The sequence below is a fragment of the Oncorhynchus mykiss genome, chromosome 12 (assembly GCF_013265735.2).
Source record: "Oncorhynchus mykiss isolate Arlee chromosome 12, USDA_OmykA_1.1, whole genome shotgun sequence".
Taxonomy (NCBI): Eukaryota; Metazoa; Chordata; class Actinopteri; order Salmoniformes; family Salmonidae; genus Oncorhynchus; species Oncorhynchus mykiss.
In genome coordinates, this window is record NC_048576.1 from 79,731,011 (window position 1) to 79,752,919 (window position 21,909).

General features: G+C 42.6%; 1 protein-coding gene across 7 annotated transcripts in view; it reads right to left on the reverse strand.

The window, feature by feature from the left end:
* Nucleotides 1–21,909, reverse strand: part of LOC110538551 (RNA binding protein fox-1 homolog 3) — a 412,667-nt gene that overhangs the window by 31,032 nt on the left and 359,726 nt on the right. For 6 of the 7 annotated variants that reach the window (XM_036938643.1, XM_036938639.1, XM_036938638.1 and 3 more), the window contains 5 exons: nt 9,693–9,836; nt 6,154–6,207; nt 3,616–3,708; nt 2,737–2,797; nt 2,577–2,630 (listed from right to left, as the gene is read on the reverse strand). In XM_036938643.1, the coding sequence (XP_036794538.1) occupies nt 2,577–2,630; nt 2,737–2,797; nt 3,616–3,708; nt 6,154–6,207; nt 9,693–9,836 (406 nt within the window). The remainder of the gene's footprint in view (nt 1–2,576; nt 2,631–2,736; nt 2,798–3,615; nt 3,709–6,153; nt 6,208–9,692; nt 9,837–21,909) is intronic. The other variant, XM_036938644.1, reaches the window with a different exon arrangement.

Consider the following 21,909-nt stretch of genomic DNA (forward strand, 5'->3'; position numbering starts at 1 on the left):
TTTGAGTGGGAACCTAATGCGCCTGCTGTTCACAGGACCCCTCCACAGCCCCCTTACTGAGGGCTCCAGGGAAGGTTTGGGTTGCAGGGGAGAGGAGGCAGGAGGCAGCCGAGGACACGGGCCCGGCAGTACACACCACAGGGCTGGCGCCGCCACTACCCCAGTCACCGCCATGCAGCCTCCCATCAGTAGGAGGAGCCAGTGTACCCTGCCAGAGGTTAAGAGCGGGGAGACTGCGTGAAGCTCTCATCCGTCATTCTCCTGAATGGGTTTTGAGGACAATAAACCTGTAGCGCCAGGACGAATGGAGACGGAGTGCGCTGTCACCACGCCACGATTTATGGCTCCCAATTTCACTGATCTCCCGCACAGAAATGAGGACTGATAAACAGTGATTAATCACCTTTACATCCCATTTCACTCCCACCCAAAGTATATTAAATATAGTCATGATTATTCAAGAATAACTCCATGGATGGAACCACTAAAATGTGTTTCTTCATTCGGGGTCATAACAAAATGATCAAAAACATGGTCAGCTGTTTTTTAAAGGCTGACCTGTTGGCTCCTAGTTAGGTTTTTTGTTACAGAAATGTATCTCTTATTTATGTTTCCCATCTCCCCAGCTGGCAAGCATATGTTGTCGTTTAGGCTTGGCAAACTTCAGTGCTATGTCAAGACGTCTTGAAAAATTAGCAGCCAATAAATCACCATCGCCCCCCGCTTCCCCCTGCCTGGAATGGTGGTCCACATTCCCTCTGATTTATTACATGATTTGGGCTAGTGTGCTTGTATGTGTGTGTATCCGTGTATGTGTGTATCCGTGTGTGTGTGTTTGTGTGTGTGTGTGTGTGTGTGTGTGTGTGTGTATGTGTGTATCCGTGTGTGTGTGTGTGTGTGTGTGTGTGTGTGTGTGTGTGTGTTTGTGTGTGTGTGTGTGTATGTGTGTATCCGTGTGTGTGTGTGTGTGTGTGTGTGTGTGTGTTTGTGTGTGTGTTTGTGTGTGTGTATGTGTGTATCCGTGTGTGTGTGTGTGTGTGTGTGTGTGTGTGTGTGTGTGTGTGTTTGTGTGTGTGTGTGTGTGTGTGTGCGTTTTGTGTGTGTGTTTATACGTGCTGCATAGGTCAGAATATGTCTGTATAGAAATGTGAGTGTTGTGAATATATATAAACATATCTTGTATTAATTTGTATGTGATCTGCATGATTGCAGATGCATCTGAGGAATTCATGAGGAGTGTGTTTGTGTGTGTGTATTGGGAAAGGGATGATGTGTGTGTGTGTGGGGGGGGGGGGTGTAATTGTCAAGGGAAGATGGCGTTGGAACCGGGGGAGCGGTGGGAGGAGGGTGAGGGGGTTGAGGAGGAGGGTGAGGGGGTCTGGAGATGAAATAAAAATGATAGATGACTGCTTTCTGTCATGGACAGTTATTTAGAGGTTCGCCGTAAAGCTGTCCGGGGAATGAACAGATTTTAGTCTAATGAGCAGAAAGGAAAGCCGTTAAAGTGGCGCGATGTGCTCAGCACTTCTTCCAAATGAAATAGTACCATTTCCCCCTCATTAAAATGCAAAGGGTTCATATAACATACAGCAATAAATGTGGCATGTAGAGGGAGAGAGATAGGGAAAACCCCACTGAGCTTGTCTCAAGCCTCCATTACCCTGACCATGAGGAATACCAGCCTTCGACAGGGAAGGTGCCAACAATATCGCTCACTCAATCTCCCTTATTCGGTTAGCTCTGTAAAAGTCAATCTGGCGCACTTGGCAAATCCATCCACGGCAGCAGCCTCCCCAATCTGATAACAGTTTGCTGGGGCGGCTTGGTCTTAAAATATTTTTTCCGGCTTTACAGTGCACACCCCACAAACAATTGCTCAGGCTGCCTCCACTCTCTCTGTGAGGCTTGGATCATCCACTTCTTATCTGGCCCACAATTGTATTCCAGATCCACTTTGATCTACAGAGAATTGTGTGTTAGAAGCAGGTTGAGACTGAGCCAGATTCTAATAAAACCAGTGGGTAGATGTGAATTGGGTCTGTCTGATAGAAACACTGCTAGAGTGTAGTAGAGTTAGATTGGTGCTAGACTAGAGAAGTGTTGTAGAGTTAGATTGGTGCTAGACTAGAGGAGTGTAGTAGAGTTAGAGTGCTGCTAGACTAGAGGAGTGTAGTAGAGTTAGAGTGGTGCTAGACTAGAGGGGTGTAGTAGAGTTAGATTGGTGCTAGACTAGAGGAGTGTAGTGTAGTTAGTGTGGTGCTAGACTAGAGGAGTGTAGTAGAGTTAGAGTGGTGCTAGACTAGAGGAGTGTAGTAGAGTTAGAGTGGTGCTAGACTAGAGGAGTGTAGTGTAGTTAGTGTGGTGCTAGACTAGAGGAGTGTAGTAGAGTTAGAGTGGTGCTAGACTAGAGGAGTGTAGTAGAGTTAGATTGGTGCTAGACTAGAGGAATGTAGTGTAGTTAGTGTGGTGCTAGACTAGAGGAGTGTAGTGTAGTTTGTGTGGTGCTAGACTAGAGGAGTGTAGTAGAGTTAGAGTGGTGCTAGACTAGAGGAGTGTAGTAGAGAAGGATCTCCTACCAGCATACAGTTCAGGACCATAGACAGCTCCCACCACAGGGTTCAGCTTCCAGCCTATGAAGGGAGAGAGAGAGAGGGAGAGAAGCCCAAACTAGTAAATATTGTCATTCATGTACAGTATCTGAACAAAGTTGTAGATTAGACAAGAGGCAGATCTTACCATTTGTGTACGGGTTGGCAACTTTTTTGTTTGTCATCACTCTTGCTGTTGCATTATTCACCTGTTACCCCCCCAAAACAAAATGGTGCCACAGTTATAACATACCCTTCCAAAAGGCAGACCAAACGACTGGCAGAGAAATACCACACAAATTCAGTAAAATGTGTCAGAATTATGCAAATTACCATAGAGGTTCACAAGACTGGAGAGGTTAAAATAGCCAGAGGAGACAATGGCCTTGAATCACCTTTACATGAATTTATTCCTCATTTACATTTTCTTTTGAGATGATTCAATTACTGTAGCAAGTGGGAAAGCATGCACCAATTACCTACGGATATGAAAGAGAAAAAGCCAAAAGCAACACAGGTAATTGGTTGGATAAACAAATGGATTCAAAAGAAAAACAAAAAGACAGACCCGTTAGATTTCCTCTATATTGACCTGATGGCAATGACTGAATAGGGGCCTTCATTTACAGTAAACAAGACCAAATGAAGAAAAAAAAAAGAAGAAAAAAATGGTCAAGACCACATGTCAACAGGGTGTGTTGGTAGGTAGGAGACAGGTCTTCTTTATCCAGACGTGACAGTGAGGTCCTTATGGGATGATGAGAGCATGCATTCCCTCTCCAGTCATAATGATGAACAACTTGCACGTCCATCTTGACATGTATGGATTCCTAGTTCCACTGAGTGCTTCCGACACATACCATTATGCATTATGCATGCACGCACATACACACACACACACACACACACACACACATCGGGCACATGCTTATGTGCAGGTCTCTTGTGGGACAAAGGTGAGAGCAGAGGCATGGGAGAGGTCAGCAGGCAGGAGGCAGAAGAAGAAGCAGGAAATAAGGAAAAGCACCTCTATTTTGCGTCCCTCTACGATTGTACCGTTTAGTTTCTCCCGCGCACGGTCGGCATCTGTGCTCGTTTCAAAAGTTACAAACCCAAAGCCCTAAGAGAGAGCCACGTGTGTCACCAGGCCAGTAAGACAGACAGGGACAGGAAGGCAGACAGGGACAGGAAGGTAGACAAGGACAGGAAGGTAGACAGGGACAGGAAGGTAGACAGGGACAAGAAGGTAGACAGGGACAGGAAGGTAGACAGGGACAGGAAGGAAGACAGGGACAGGAAGGTAGACAGGGACAGGAAGGAAGACAGGGACAGGAAGGTAGACAGGGACAAGAAGGTAGACAGGTACAGGAAGGTAGACAGGGACAGGAAGGTAGACAGGGACAGGAAGGTAGACAGGGACAGGAAAGACAGGGACAGGAAGGTAGACAGGGACAGGAAGGTAGACAGGGACAAGAAGGTAGACAGGGAAAGGAAGGTAGACAGGGACAAGAAGGTAGACAGGGTGGGTAAAAGATAGGGTAGGAGGGGGATTAGAGAGGAGGAAGGAGAGAAGGAGAGAAGGAGAGGGAGAGAAGAAGGAGAGGACAATGTGAGCAGCAGGAAGTAGAGATGTATATAAGCGGTGTTATTAATTGTGTGGTTGTTAGTGAGACGTCAGGAACAGCAAAGAGAGATCCAAGGAGAGATAAGGATGACAGCCTCACACACACTAACAAACCTGCCTGTTTTACCCAATTAAACACCACAAACCACCTCTGGAGAATGTCTCTGAGCATCGCAGGCATTACACTCTGTTACGTAACATTATAGTCTAATCATTATTGTGAAGACTTCAACAGGAGCCTTATGAAAAACAACCCCCAACCCCCATTGGAATGAGATGAAGTTGAGCATGGAAGGAATATTCATAAATTCTTCAAGCAATTTAGTTTAATTCCATCATCAACCATTTCTAATCCATTACAATAGCCAAAGAATGCACTGTAGAAATTAAATTAAGCCATGTGTTGTCTCTTTTTCATAGACATATCATTATATTAGTATTCATCATTGTGTCTAAAATGTGATGGGGCATTTACCATACTATCATGGTATTGGTTGGTAATAAAGGTAGCTATACATATCACCAACAACATATGCACATTAATAAATCACATGCTACCTCTAAGGAGGTGGAAGAAGGAGGTGGCTTTACAATGGGGATGTCGCCTTTAAACTCACACCAAAATACCCTCCTCCCCAAACCCCATCTTCCACCCCCACGTGCCCCCTCCCCTGAGGGCTTTGTCACCAGCTTGAGTTATGGGGACTGGGAGACTGGGCCTGAGATCCATCACCAGCCTTCAGATATGCTGGCCCAACAAGTCCCAGTCCTTTGGTTTCTATATATACATATAGAGGGATGGGAGGGAGAGGGAGCCACAGCCAGGCTGATAATTGCTTGAAGATATATAATACATGTGAGAGATGGAGAGCATTGTGATCTTGTATGCATACACAGGATCTCCGAGCTCCTATTCCTGGCATAAATAACACGGTAGCTGTCCTTGGGGAGAGGGAGATAAAGAAATAAATTCAAAAGGAATTGAGGGCAAAATTAATCCTTTGGACATTTTGCCCGACTATGGTTGGCCCCTCTATCTTTTTTTATCATGCACAAATAATTAGCTTACACGGAGGGAGAGTGGAGCCACCATTTTTCAAAGGAGACAAACATATTGAATGCAAATTGCCAAAGCTTCATGGAAAATAGATTGTTTATTAATGGCCTGCTAGGTTCATTATATAGCGCGCAGGGTGCAGGAGAGAGGCATCATGGGTAATGGCTTTGTAGGGCACAAACAATAAATGCTTGTTACAGCAGAGGAGGCAGCTTTATCCGGTGCTCAATCTTGACTGGCTGTGGGGGCTGAGTTGGAGCAGAGTATAGGTTCCTAGATGGAGGCTGGCTGCATACCTTATACAGACCCCAAACTACCAGGTAAGAGTGGGAATCGATCCCATTCATGGTTGAACACCCAGCTAGAGGAGGCTGTCTAATTTATGAATGGAATGCTCTGGAGCTTGGCACAGACGATTACATAAACAGTGGATGACCAGCACTGTGCTGTTTACACCAGAGGATGTTTTATAGGACATGGTATAGAGCTACTGTACATGTATAGACACTGAGTCAGTTTTGGGGGTGATGGTTCTATATTTGCTATAGCACTTGATATTTGATCTGGGTTGACTATTAGTCTCTAAACTAGAGGTCTGTATTCCTGGTCCAGAGAGCTACAGTACTGGATTAAGTGCATTTTTAAACAGCTCAATCACCGATTGATTGATTGATTGACAGGGGTAATGATTCCCCAACTGGAGTACAAAGCTAGAACAACAACCAAGGAGGCAGCAGAGAGAGGAGTTCATGTCTGAACGCAGTTCTCCAGGACCAGGCTTAGAGAGCAGTAGTCTGAGCCAATGTACACACAGCACTAATGCCATCATTACTAAACAGAAGAAGTACATGGTAATGAAGCAGCTGGGGTTCTAGTTCACTTACCTTGGATCCTCGCTCATTAAAGATAATCTCCACATCTAGAATCTTTCCAAATTGCTGTGGCGAGAAAGGAGACAAGAGAGGAGAGATTAAGTTATGAAAAGAGTAAGAAAACGGTTATTGTTGCCATGGCAAAATGTTACAATTGTTATGCAGCGATTTCAAATATATATTGTGATCTTATCAAATTATCTTTTTTTAATGCAAAATAAAGTTTCTGTTTTATCTGTGTTATTTCTACGTCATGAAATCAATGATGTAAAAAACGGTTAAAACAAACATTGTAAAAACAGTACAGTTAGAGTAACAGGAGATATTTTACACAGAGAAAAGCTACATCAACATATGGCAAGGTGGTTGTTTATAAGGTTGTGTTGTGATGTGAAGCAGCTCCTGAGGAAAACTCATTTTCTCAAATCCCTGAACCGATAGAGAGAGATAACTGATAGAGACAGAGGGATAACCGATAGAGAGAGAGATACCCGATAGAGAGAGAGAGAGTTAACTAGGCTTTAACATAAAGACAGACAGACCAGCAGGCTTCTGCCTGCCCAACAAACAGGTGGCTGAGCTGTCTCTCTATCTACACAGGTACCTGCCATTTTCTCTCTTTCTCCTCCTCTCCTTTTCTCACTCTTTGTTGGTGTGAGTGTGTGTTGTTTTCTCAGTGAACAGGACTCAAGGGATGGTCCCAAGGGGTTAACGTGCTCAAGCCCTTTGATTTAACAGGCTCGACTTTGGATCATTAGAAAACAGAGGAATGAAAGCCAATCGTAAGTTCCCCCTAATGAGTGGAGTGAGAGCCACTTTTAATTGCTGTCTACAATGGCCGTATTATTTCAATAAAAGTAATTACCCTGTCAAGCGGTCCGCATCGCCTTCATTTGGGCACAACAGGGAAGAAATAGGCCTTCCATGTGGTTGGCGCTCAATGGGAATGGATGGATCGTTTGACTGAGCCACTAATAGGGGTTAGGAAGAACCGGCTATTATCTGCCTGCTCCGGCCATAGGAGAGTGATGAGCGTGATGAGGGGAGTGGGTCTGGTGGAGGAGCTGGGTTTATGGGCTGGTAAAACACATATGACATCCATCATCCCCCAGGGTCAAGTGCTGACCCCCACAACGCCTGAGAAAAAAAGTTGGAGTTATTTATGACCTTCCCAACAGACAACGCCAGGGGCGGCCCAGCCCAGGCCACAAACTCAAGTACATCTTGTTCATCTGGGATTTCAATTCTACATAGTTCCCCTCTCCACATCTGCCTCGTATGGTGCTCAGCTCCATTGATTCCAATTGTAGCGCTTCACTGTACCCGGCTCCATCACACACAGGGGCATTTTACATCCCAGTGTGATGCCCCTCTTCGCATGAGATGACAATGCTTCCCCATGCAATGTGCAGATGCTAATTGTTTTAACCAAGAGTAATGGGCTTGTGGCGTCGATTAATTAGTTTCTGGGGAAGTCATCTTAGTGGATTCCCACATGGCACTGGGGATCTCAGCCGCTCCCACACTCTCCTCCCTCCCTACAGCCCTCTCCGCCCCAGCCCAGCGCAAACAGCTGCATCAGCACCAAAGCCAATAAACAATGGCATCAATTGGACGGGTCTCAGGAGACAGAGACAGAGCTGGGGGACTGACGACACCTCCTTCCTTCCTCACCCCCAGATCAGCCATAGTAAACTATCAACATATCAATAAGGAAATGAGAAAAAGCGTCCGTTGGGGAAAAATCATAGGCGCTATTTAATATTCCTACCTCGAGAACACTTTTTTTTTATGAGGCCTCGCTCATTCGCTCCACTTCCTATCTGAGATGCAAATGCATTTCTACACTATGATCAACTGGAATGCAGAGCTACCAACCACGGATAGGGCACTGTATGTATCCCTGCTTCTGCTACGCTAAAACACCTGAATGCTGTGAGGAGGCTAGCTATCATTAGCATAATACAGCATGGTGTAGTAGTGTAGAGTGCTGCTACTGTCTGAGAGTAGCAGAGTAGTGGCTGGTGAGATAGACTGGGGATCAGTGTGAAAGCGTGGGGGCCAGAGGTCTGATTGCCCAGAGATGTTTGTTCACAGAGCCCTCGTCAAGCAGCCGAGGAGGAGTACTGTTGAAGAACCCAGGAGCAGAATGAGGAGGACGCCCTCAAGCAGCACAGCATGGTGCGCCGCGCTACCCGAGCTAGCGCTAGCTTGGAGTGTTTTCCTTTCACTCCTCTAATCACCCGCTCTCTCAAATATCACACTTTTCTAATCACTGATTAAGGTCTGCATCAGTCGCCTTAATGAGGCTTCATTCTGCGCCTCGTTAGTGACTCAGAGGGTCATCCTCCGCACCCTTAACCCCTACGGTGGGGTAGGGTAACTCTCAAACCCTCCCTCCTTGTTTAGGGGCTAGCTAGAGTCTCTGTTAGCAGGTGCTAGCTAGTCTCTGTTTTAGCTCCCTGCTGGTGGCTGATGGAGGGTCCCTGCTAAGTGTGCACGTCACTAGAGAGCTGGAGAGAGGGGCTCTTCACAACTTGTGAGAGCAGATGGAGGTCCTGGGGGCTTGGCAGCAGCGCTGGGTTCCACTGCTCCACCATTGACACATGCACCATCTCACCGCTGCCTTTCCTTTCGCTCTCCTCTGCCTGTCTGTATGTCTGCGGGCTCTGCTCGTGTGTAACGGTAATGGTGTATTGAGCCCCTGGCGGCAGGGCAGCCGTTAGAGCCAGAGGGATGGGGCTGCACACCACTGATCACATACACACAGACACAGGGTCATTGTGCAGGCCATATCCAGGGGTGGAGCCTGAGCTGAGCCGGCATGTTAATACAGCACAGACAGGATATCTCCTCTCCCAACCAGCAACCAGCTCAGCCCACAAACATCAATCCCAGGACCCAGCCACCGACTGGCCGGAAAGTTAGGGAGGGGAGGGCTGCCGGGAGGGCCACTGTTAAATTTGCATCACATATCCATAAGCTGCACACACACGTCGGCCGGGCACACAAAGCCTCCGAGCTAATTACTGAGGCAATTTGGATTCCACAGGACCTGCTCCAGAGCTGGAAACAATAAACCCAACAATCAGACAGCACAGGAAGGAGAGAGAGAGAGAGAGACAGCAGCCATGTTGTCCAGTAATTTATTACGCCGTAGCCAGGGCTCTCCTGTAATTAATATCATCAGTTTGAAGTCCTCCATAATGATGAAAATTAACGCCTGTAGCTTATAATGACCTAAATTAGCGTGCAACATTCAAATTAGATTTTTGGCAATGATCCCGATTCGGATCCATTATAATTATATACTTTTTTTGTTGTGTTAATTTTAAGGACTGGTGTGAAATGCGAGACAGAGAGGTTACACTTTCAGGGAAAAGAGAGTAGACCTGTTCCGGGATCAGGATTAATGTGTGTCTGGACTTTCTAGAGAGAGAGAGAGAGAGAGAGAGAGCGACAATACACACTCCAGGCAGGTACCATGATATGTGTGGGTGGGTAAAGAATGGTTTCCCCCAGTGAGTTCAGGGAGAGGGAAGGGAGCTCACCCCAAACATTTGCCGCAGGTCGGGGTCGCGGAAGCGGAAGGGGATGTTGGAGACATGTAACCTCTTGGGCTGCTGCTTCTCCGAGGAGTCCGAGAGCTGCAGCTGGAGCTGCAGGGAGACCTCTGATTGCGTCACGTCATCTGTCTGCCAGAGGGAAACAACAGCAGAAAGACACAAGCAGCTCATTAGTTCCTACTACTGTACCTTCGGGTCACATGGTGAGGGAGAAGAGAGACAGAAGGGGACAGGCTAACTAACTTACTTAGCGTCTGCTATTTTTCAATCTGGAGAGAAGCAGAAAACGCTAAACAGCTGATGAATTATGGTTTAAAACCTGAGGTCATGCATTACAAATCCACTTATTAATCTCTTGCACTTAGCTTCTGGAGCCACAAGAAAGAAAGATTGAGGGGTTTGACAGAAAGGCATGGATATAGATCCTAGCGCTTCTGACACATCTAACCTTGAGACACATTATTGGTGTTGTTTGCACAGAGGCCCAGAGCTCCTACGTTGTCGACTCCATCATTATGCGAATGCAGTGCTGACATTGTGATATAAATGACATGTCTGATGTCTATGACAAATCCCACTTAGTTCGTTCTCAGACAAGAGTGATGAATTTCAACATGGCTGCTGGCTTGTTTACTCAAACCGACCCAGTTTTAGATGGAGAGGGTTTCACAAGATTTGTTTTCTGTAAAAAACCTTCACTGGTCATCAGAACCATTTACCCTCTCCGTGGAAGGACCATTACGGACCAACTCTGTCTGCATAACAACAAAATCCATCATTTAAATGTGTTTACCAAAATTAAAACCAAGACCTCTTGTAGACACTTCTGGCATTATGAAATAAATGAAAAAACTATGAGAGGTGGGGGGAAAAAGAGAGAGAAAGAAAAAGAGAGAGGAGTGAAATAGGGAGCGAGGCCTGGTTAGATTGAGAGGGAGGACAAAAGCTGTTTGAATATGATATGTAAACTCCAAGGTCCCCAGGGATGTGCTCCTTGAGCAATGGCAAACACTCCATATTACACGGGCTCGCTGGAGTCACATACACAGACTCCCCCCGAGTACACACACACACACACACACACACACACACACACACGCACACACACACGTACACACACACACACACACACACACACACACACGTACACACACACACACACACACACGCACACACACACGTACACACACACACACACACACACACACACACACACACACACACACACACACACACACACACACACACACACACACTCCTCTCTCCACCATCTAACAACCTGCTCCCTGCTCCAAGGCCGTCGGGTGGCTGCAGGCCCCTGGGTGATACATATCCCACCATTTAGGAAATGGGCTAGGGATTTATTCATTATAATTCATCATCACAGTATTATCATTATCATCATGATCGTAATGATGATCGCCTTTATTATTCTCATTATCATAATCACAATCTCCACTGTAATGGCCCTCATTTATTTGCTTTTATGGCCCATTCGGAGATGGTGACATACATTGTTAACACTGACAGTTGTTTGATTCAAGGTCCCACTTAGTCTCCCCTCCAGCTAACCAGGTAGGGCACATTGGTGACGGAAGGTCTGAAAGCCTTGTGTTCAGTGACGTTCAGTGATGTTTAGTCATGTTCAGAGGTTATCATGTGGAGAAGGGCACAGGAGCCAGTGTAGGGGTGAGCTGGGCTAGCTAGTTCCAGTATCAGACTGGTAGAGCAGTGGAGGGGTGAGCTGGGCTAGCTCCAGTATCAGACTGGTAGAGTAGTGTAGGGGTGAGCTGGGCTAGCTCCAGTATCAGACTGGTAGAGTAGTGGAGGGGTGAGCTGGGCTAGCTAGTTCCAGTATCAGACTGGTAGAGTAGTGTAGGGGTGAGCTGGGCTAGCTAGCTCCAGTATCAGACTGGTAGAGTAGTGTAGGGGTGAGCTGGGCTAGCTAGTTCCAGTATCAGACTGGTAGAGTAGTGTAGGGATGAGCTGGGCTAGCTAGCTCCAGTATCAGACTGGTAGAGTAGTGTAGGGGTGAGCTGGGCTAGCTAGTTCCAGTATCAGGCTGGTAGAGTAGTGTAGGGGTGAGCTGGGCTAGCTAGCTCCAGTATCAGACTGGTAGAGTAGTGGAAGGGTGAGTTGGGCTAGCTAGCTACATTATCAGACTGGTAGAGTAGTGGAAGGGTGAGCTGGCCTAGTTAGTTCCAGTATCAGACTGGTAGAGTAGTGGAGGGGTGAGCTGGGCTAGCTAGCTCCAGTATCAGACTGGTAGAGTAGTGAAAGGGTGAGCTGGGCTAGCTAGCTCCAGTATCAGACTGGTAGAGTAGTGGAAGGGTGAGCTGGCCTAGTTAGTTCCAGTATCAGACTGGTAGAGTAGTGGAGGGGTGAGCTGGGCTAGCTAGCTCCAGTATCAGACTGGTAGGGTAGTGGAGGGTGAGCTGGGCTAGCTAGCTCCAGTATCAGACTGGTAGAGTAGTGGAGGGGTGGAGTGGCGGGTGACAAAGTGAAAAGGGAGGAAGGGGTCATCAGTGTGCCATGTCCTCCTGTGCTAGAGGTTAATAGCCTGAGTAGCCATGTTGGGTACCAGGGTGACACACGGCAGACAGATGCCAGACTACTGTGGAGGGTGACAAGGCACTGGGGACCGCGGGTCAATCTGTTTCATCGGTCACACATGACTCTATCAACCTTTACCGTATGCTACCAGACTGCACAACGACTGACTCACTGTCCTGTCCTCCAGCTTGGCTACTGGCTTCTTATCATGGGGTCCTCTAGCTGTGTGTTAGCAAACCTTCAGATTCACTTTTAGTTCACACACTTCTTCCATACTGACTAGAGGTAAATACGACTGGCACTCATACACCTACAGCTATTTAACCCAGACTCCATCTGTGGATCTTTGTGTTTCTGCCAGTGAGTTTAGTGCCCTTGTCTCTCCATTGCTTCTCCTGAGGGATCATCTGGATCCAGGCTGGTTGGGAGAAGGTGAGATGGTTACAGTGTAAAATAATGACATGTGCATTACCATATGACAGGGGTCTTCAACCTTTTCTTGCCCAGGGATTCCCTCCCAGGCAACCGGCATTACCCATCACACGTTAGCAAAGACATCTTGTCTTATCATCCAGTGAATGTTAATGGAAAGGAAAAGTGATCAACATTTTAAAATGAATACATTTGGTATTTTGACCTCCTCACATTATAATTGTAAGAGGAAGTGTAAACTCTTGTGTGTAAACTTGTTGTGTGTATGTACTGACATGTACTGTATGTGTAACTGATAGATGCACACGCACACACACACACACACACACACACACACACACACACACACACACACACACACACACACACACACACACATGTTCATGTTTTTACACACACACTACATGTTCATGTTTTTACATACACACTACATGTTCATGTTTTTAAACACACACTACATGTTCATGTTTTTACACACACACTACATGTTCATGTTTTTACACACACACTACATGTTCATGTTTTTACACACACACCACATGTTCATGTTTTTACACACACACTACATGTTCATGTTTTTAAACACACACTACATGTTCATGTTTTTAAACACACACCACATGTTCATGTTTTTACACACACACTACATGTTCATGTTTTTACACACACACTACATGTTCATGTTTTTAAACACACACCACATGTTCATGTTTTTACACACACACCACATGTTCATGTTTTTACACACACACTACATGTTCATGTTTTTAAACACACACTACATGTTCATGTTTTTAAACACACACTACATGTTCATGTTTTTACACACACACTACATGTTCATGTTTTTAAACACACACACACATGTTCATGTTTTTACACACACACTACATGTTCATGTTTTTACACACACACTACATGTTCATGTTTTTACACACACACTACATGTTCATGTTTTTAAATGTATGTAACTTGTAAAGTCTTTTGTTTGTAATGTCTTTTTGATATGTTACCCCAGTAAGACTGGCTGTCGCTGTTAACGTCGGCTAATGGGGATCCTAATAAATCAAATCAATAACTCTAACATAGTCTATCAGTTAGAAAGGTAACTCCAAACTCATTTTCACTAAGAGCAGCTGTTTATCTGGTTAAACAAAGATTAGCCATGTGTTGGTAAAAATGAATGTCCAAGTCAAGAAAGCTTTCCAGCAGCCAGCGGCACTTGCCACACTGGTAGCCTATTCACAGGTGCTGTTTCAGAGCCTATGTCAGATACTCCAATGAGTGTAATTTGCTCAATATTTGAAGAAGTTGAAGAATAATGTTGACATCATTAGAAATATGTTATTCTCATCTGTTCTAGAGTATGTATATAATACAAAATGTGTTTATTCTACTGTTGTTAGCGATATTCATAAAAACATGGGGGGGGGGGGGGGGGGGGGAATCCACTTAATTAAAAAATATATATTTCCACGGGACCCCCCAGTTGAATAATCTTGCCATAGGAGACCCCGTTCAGTGGCACTTTACCGAACTGGCAGCTGCTGTCACAGTTATGGCGAGGGAGGGAGGCTGATGCAACCCCAGGCGTCACCCGCCGCCTGCCGCTACTGTCCCTGCCAAGCGTAGCTGTCATCTCAGGCGGCGAGTCACCCACCCTGCTTCCTGTTCATTCATTCCTCAAACAGACTCCCTCGCCGTTGTTTGCAAATCACTTTCAAAGTGCTGTGCTCAGCACATTTCCCCTCCTCTCAGTGGCATTACAAGCACATAATTGAAACTATCTGATTGGAACGCCGCCAAGCAGGTAGATTACATCCGATTAAGTGGGGGGGGGGGGGGGGGGGGATACCGAGTCATCGCTCACAAGAATTATAATGCTTTCCTTTAATGCACCCCCCCCTCCCACCTAATCCTCCATTGTTTGTCTCCTCTTCTCTAAAGAAGCTGTAAACAAATCCCTTCTTCAGTCACCTGAAATAGCAGGGGGTGAGAGAGAGGTAGAGTAGAGCCCCTCCTCCATCCCCCCCCCCCCCCCCCCCCGGTCTGCTATTCATATAGATAACACAGACATCCCCTTTAACTGGGTCATATAGAATCTCTAGAATCTCTTGCGAATCGCAAAATCTCTCTGAGATTGTCTGAGTGAGTGTGCATGCTCTTCCATGTGCTTGAACTATATATGTGTCTGCATATGTATAGCCCATGTGTCTGTGTCTGTGTTATCACAAGCTCCCAGAATCCACTTTGGATAGTCCTCATGCAGCTGACACAGACTTTGAAAAATCTGGAATTGAGTGCAGTCCTAACGACACTGCCTTAATTTGTTATCTGAATAAAAAGAATGATAACTCATGAAATCCAAACCCAACCTTGGACTATTTGAATGGCGCTTGCTAGATAACGAGCTCCGCTTTTTTTAAACAGAAGTTGCTGGCAGACCCTTTCTACAGTCCCATTCTCTCTCTCTCTCTGAGGATTTGGAGAAAGTTTGACTGCCTCTTTCTATCCTCAAGTCACCCGCTTTCATGTGAGTGTCGTTTGAACATGGGAGTCACACAGCAGGCCCCAGAGGTCTGAGTCTGGACAACAGCACCTCCCTGGAGTAGAGGAGGACTGACTGACTGAAGAGATGAGGAGAGAGAGGAGAGGCAATCCCTCATTAAACACACACTGCCAACCCTCCGCCGGGAATTCACACAGAATCCAAACATTTCATTCTCTTTTCCTCATGACTCTTTTAAAGTCTATAAGTTTTCCGAGACGGCCAGAGTAAAGCACTGAGGAGTGGGAGCCCAGTGAGTGCTGATCTGCTCCCCAATCTGTGTTTCTGCAGGGTGTCCTAATCAAAGACACCCGCGCCCTTCTGTGGCACCCAAAGCAAACAGGCTGGGTCATTAAAGCAGGGGAGCGCAGCGAGGAGCAGCAGTGGCGGTGGGGGGCACAGCGGTGGGGAGTGCTCCCCTACACCAGCGGCCCAAGGGATTAGCCAGCCACTCTGTTTACAGCCCACTGATCTGATCCCTCTCTCCTCACTGGCAGGGTGAGATGGAGAGAGAGAGGGGTAGAGAGAGAAAGAGAGAGTGGGGAAAAGAAAGGGAGGGAAAGGGAGAGGAAGAAAGATAGTGAGCGAGAGGGAGGGAGGGAGCCGTGAAGGAAAGCAGGGCTGCCTCTCATCTCTCCATGGCCACGTCACTTGGCTTTCTTCACAGCGGGTGGACAGATGAAATGAAATATAAAATGGCGAGAGGAGAAGTGAGTGGCGTGGGGGAATGAGAGGCAGCGACACGGCAGGGTTCTGAGCAGGGGAGTGGAACCTCCTGCAAAGTCTCTCCTTACTCTGTGAACACAGTGTATCTGTGTAGCTGCCAATAAGAGTCAGCCATGACGACGGAGTCACACACGTCTTCAAATCAAACATGATTTCATCACAGAGGAATGCAACAGTTATACACATGGCCTTGCTATATCTGTACCTGTAAATCACAGCTGATTTCTCCACCCATTATCCATAGTGCTTCAGTGCTTCTACGGTTAGGAAAATGGAGTTGTTAACAATGTTTTTTATGGGTGACTTGAATCCCTTAGGGGGGCCGCCTTGACCCCCAGCTGACCTCTCCCAGCAAGTGTTTTCATGTGAGAGGTGGAGAGGAAGAGAGGGAGGAAAGGAAGAAAGGCTGGACTGAAGTCACATTTTCTCCCGCTGGTATTATCAGGAGTTAGAGAGAGGGAGACTTCTGCTAAATCCTCCTCTCTGATCCTCAACCACAGAAAGGGTTAATCCCAGGTTATGGCATACTTTATATATGAAATATATTATGTATACTTTCACTTAATTTAAACCACATGTCAAACTACCTGGTGGGCTCACATCGCTATAGTGTTTGCTCTGTCCTATTGGTCCAAAGTGTAGGCTGCTGAATATGCTGAACTCAACATATTTAACCGTGACAAAAACTAGCTGTTATATGTAGAATTGTATATATTTAACTACGGAAAGTAGCTGTGTAATATTCAGTATTTGACATATCCAATTATTAAAAAATAACAACATGGTTGAATTCAAGTTGTTTTAACTACATGGAAAAATGGTGATGTAATATGCTGAATTACACATATTTTACTGTGGAGGAATAGCTGCATAGTATGTTGAATTTCTACTATGGTAAAATAGCTGTCAGTATGGTGAATTTGACATATTGTACTATGGTAAAATAGCTGTCAGTATGGTGAATTTGACATATTGTACTATGGTAAAATAGTTGTCAGTATGGTGAATTTGACATATTGTACTATGGTAAAATAGCTGTCAGTATGGTGAATTTGACATATTGTACTATTGTAAAATAGCTGTCAGTATGGTGAATTTGACATATTGTACTATGGTAAAATAGCTGTCAGTATGGTGAATTTGACATATTGTACTATGGTAAAATAGTTGTCAGTATGGTGAATTTGACATATTGTACTATGGTAAAATAGCTGTCAGTATGGTGAATTTGACATATTGTACTATGGTAAAATAGCTGTCAGTATGGTGAATTTGACATATTGTACTATGGTAAAATAGTTGTCAGTATGGTGAATTTGACATATTGTACTATGGTAAAATAGCTGTCAGTATGGTGAATTTGACATATTGTACTATGGTAAAATAGTTGTCAGTATGGTGAATTTGACATATTGTACTATGGTAAAATAGCTGTCAGTATGGTGAATTTGACATATTGTACTATGGTAAAATAGCTGTCAGTATGGTGAATTTGACATATTGTACTATGGTAAAATAGTTGTCAGTATGTTGAATTTGACATATTGTACTATGGTAAAATAGCTGTCAGTATGGTGAATTTGACATATTGTACTATGGTAAAATAGCTGTCAGTTTGGTGAATTTGACATATTGTACTATGGTAAAATAGCTGTCAGTATGGTGAATTTGACATATTGTACTATGGTAAAATAGTTGTCAGTATGGTGAATTTGACATATTGTACTATTGTAAAATAGCTGTCAGTATGGTGAATTTGACATATTGTACTATGGTAAAATAGCTGTCAGTATGGTGAATTTGACATATTGTACTATGGTAAAATAGTTGTCAGTATGGTGAATTTGACATATTGTACTATGGTAAAATAGCTGTCAGTATGGTGAATTTGACATATTGTACTATTGTAAAATAGCTGTCAGTATGGTGAATTTGACATATTGTACTATGGTAAAATAGCTGTCAGTATGGTGAATTTGACATATTGTACTATTGTAAAATAGCTGTCAGTATGGTGAATTTGACATATTGTACTATGGTAAAATAGCTGTCAGTATGGTGAATTTGACATATTGTACTATGGTAAAATAGTTGTCAGTATGGTGAATTTGACATATTGTACTATGGTAAAATAGCTGTCAGTATGGTGAATTTGACATATTGTACTATGGTAAAATAGCTGTCAGTATGGTGAATTTGACATATTGTACTATGGTAAAATAGCTGTCAGTATGGTGAATTTGACATATTGTACTATGGTAAAATAGTTGTCAGTATGGTGAATTTGACATATTGTACTATGGTAAAATAGCTGTCAGTATGGTGAATTTGACATATTGTACTATGGTAAAATAGTTGTCAGTATGGTGAATTTGACATATTGTACTATGGTAAAATAGCTGTCAGTATGGTGAATTTGACATATTGTACTATGGTAAAATAGTTGTCAGTATGGTGAATTTGACATATTGTACTATGGTAAAATAGCTGTCAGTATGGTGAATTTGACATATTGTACTATGGTAAAATAGCTGTCAGTTTGGTGAATTTGACATATTGTACTATGGTAAAATAGCTGTCAGTTTGGTGAATTTGACATATTGTACTATGGTAAAATAGCTGTCAGTATGGTGAATTTTACATATTGTACTATGGTAAAATAGCTGTCAGTTTGGTGAATTTGACATATTGTACTATGGTAAAATAGCTGTCAGTTTGGTGAATTTGACATATTGTACTATGGTAAAATAGCTGTCAGTATGGTGAATTTTACATATTGTACTATGGTAAAATAGCTGTCAGCTTGGTGAATTTGACATATTGCACTATGGTAAAATAGCTGTCAGTTTGGTGAATTTGACATATTGTACTATGGTAAAATAGCTGTCAGTTTGGTGAATTTGACATATTGTACTATGGTAAAATAGCTGTCAGTATGGTGAATTTTACATATTGTACTATGGTAAAATAGCTGTCAGTATGGTGAATTTGACATATTGTACTATGGTAAAATAGCTGTCAGTTTGGTGAATTTGACATATTGTACTATTGTAAAATAGCTGTCAGTATGGTGAATTTTACATATTGTACTATGGTAAAATAGCTGTCAGTTTGGTGAATTTGACATATTGTACTATGGTAAAATAGCTGTCAGTATGGTGAATTTGACATATTGTACTATGGTAAAATAGCTGTCAGTTTGGTGAATTTGACATATTGTACTATGGTAAAATAGCTGTCAGTATGGTGAATTTGACATATTGTACTATGGTAAAATAGCTGTCAGTTTGGTGAATTTGACATATTGTACTATGGTAAAATAGTTGTCAGTATGGTGAATTTGACATATTGTACTATGGTAAAATAGCTGTCAGTTTGGTGAATTTGACATATTGTACTATGGTAAAATAGCTGTCAGTATGGTGAATTTGACATATTGTACTATGGTAAAATAGCTGTCAGTTTGGTGAATTTGACATATTGTACTATGGTAAAATAGCTGTCAGTATGGTGAATTTGACATATTGTACTATGGTAAAATAGTTGTCAGTATGGTGAATTTGACATATTGTACTATGGTAAAATAGCTGTCAGTATGGTGAATTTGACATATTGTACTATGGTAAAATAGCTGTCAGTTTGGTGAATTTGACATATTGTACTATGGTAAAATAGCTGTCAGTATGGTGAATTTGACATATTGTACTATGGTAAAATAGCTGTCAGTTTGGTGAATTTGACATATTGTACTATGGTAAAATAGTTGTCAGTATGGTGAATTTGACATATTGTACTATGGTAAAATAGCTGTCAGTTTGGTGAATTTGACATATTGTACTATGGTAAAATAGCTGTCAGTATGGTGAATTTGACATATTGTACTATGGTAAAATAGCTGTCAGTTTGGTGAATTTGACATATTGTACTATGGTAAAATAGCTGTCAGTATGGTGAATTTGACATATTGTACTATGGTAAAATAGTTGTCAGTATGGTGAATTTGACATATTGTACTATGGTAAAATAGCTGTCAGTATGGTGAATTTGACATATTGTACTATGGTAAAATAGCTGTCAGTTTGGTGAATTTGACATATTGTACTATGGTAAAATAGCTGTCAGTATGGTGAATTTGACATATTGTACTATGGTAAAATAGTTGTCAGTATGGTGAATTTGACATATTGTACTATGGTAAAATAGCTGTCAGTATGGTGAATTTGACATATTGTACTATGGTAAAATAGCTGTCAGTATGGTGAATTTGACATATTGTACTATGGTAAAATAGCTGTCAGTATGGTGAATTTGACATATTGTACTATGGTAAAATAGCTGTCAGTTTGGTGAATTTGACATATTGTACTATGGTAAAATAGCTGTCAGTTTGGTGAATTTGACATATTGTACTATGGTAAAATAGCTGTCAGTATGGTGAATTTGACATATTGTACTATGGTAAAATAGCTGTCAGTATGGTGAATTTGACATATTGTACTATGGTAAAATAGCTGTCAGTTTGGTGAATTTGACATATTGTACTATTGTAAAATAGCTGTCAGTATGGTGAATTTTACATATTGTACTATGGTAAAATAGCTGTCAGTTTGGTGAATTTGACATATTGTACTATGGTAAAATAGCTGTCAGTATGGTGAATTTGACATATTGTACTATGGTAAAATAGCTGTCAGTTTGGTGAATTTGACATATTGTACTATGGTAAAATAGCTGTCAGTATGGTGAATTTGACATATTGTACTATGGTAAAATAGCTGTCAGTTTGGTGAATTTGACATATTGTACTATGGTAAAATAGTTGTCAGTATGGTGAATTTGACATATTGTACTATGGTAAAATAGTTGTCAGTTTGGTGAATTTGACATATTGTACTATGGTAAAATAGCTGTCAGTATGGTGAATTTGACATATTGTACTATGGTAAAATAGCTGTCAGTTTGGTGAATTTGACATATTGTACTATGGTAAAATAGCTGTCAGTATGGTGAATTTGACATATTGTACTATGGTAAAATAGTTGTCAGTATGGTGAATTTGACATATTGTACTATGGTAAAATAGCTGTCAGTATGGTGAATTTGACATATTGTACTATGGTAAAATAGCTGTCAGTTTGGTGAATTTGACATATTGTACTATGGTAAAATAGCTGTCAGTATGGTGAATTTTACATATTGTACTATGGTAAAATAGCTGTCAGTTTGGTGAATTTGACATATTGTACTATGGTAAAATAGCTGTCAGTTTGGTGAATTTGACATATTGTACTATGGTAAAATAGCTGTCAGTTTGGTGAATTTGACATATTGTACTATGGTAAAATAGCTGTCAGTATGGTGAATTTGACATATTGTACTATGGTAAAATAGCTGTCAGTTTGGTGAATTTGACATATTGTACTATGGTAAAATAGCTGTCAGTATGGTGAATTTGACATATTGTACTATGGTAAAATAGTTGTCAGTATGGTGAATTTGACATATTGTACTATGGTAAAATAGCTGTCAGTATGGTGAATTTGACATATTGTACTATGGTAAAATAGCTGTCAGTTTGGTGAATTTGACATATTGTACTATGGTAAAATAGCTGTCAGTATGGTGAATTTGACATATTGTACTATGGTAAAATAGCTGTCAGTATGGTGAATTTGACATATTGTACTATGGTAAAATAGCTGTCAGTTTGGTGAATTTGACATATTGTACTATGGTAAAATAGCTGTCAGTTTGGTGAATTTGACATATTGTACTATGGTAAAATAGCTGTCAGTATGGTGAATTTGACATATTGTACTATGGTAAAATAGTTGTCAGTATGGTGAATTTGACATATTGTACTATGGTAAAATAGCTGTCAGTATGGTGCATTTGACATATTGTACTATGGTAAAATAGCTGTCAGTTTGGTGAATTTGACAT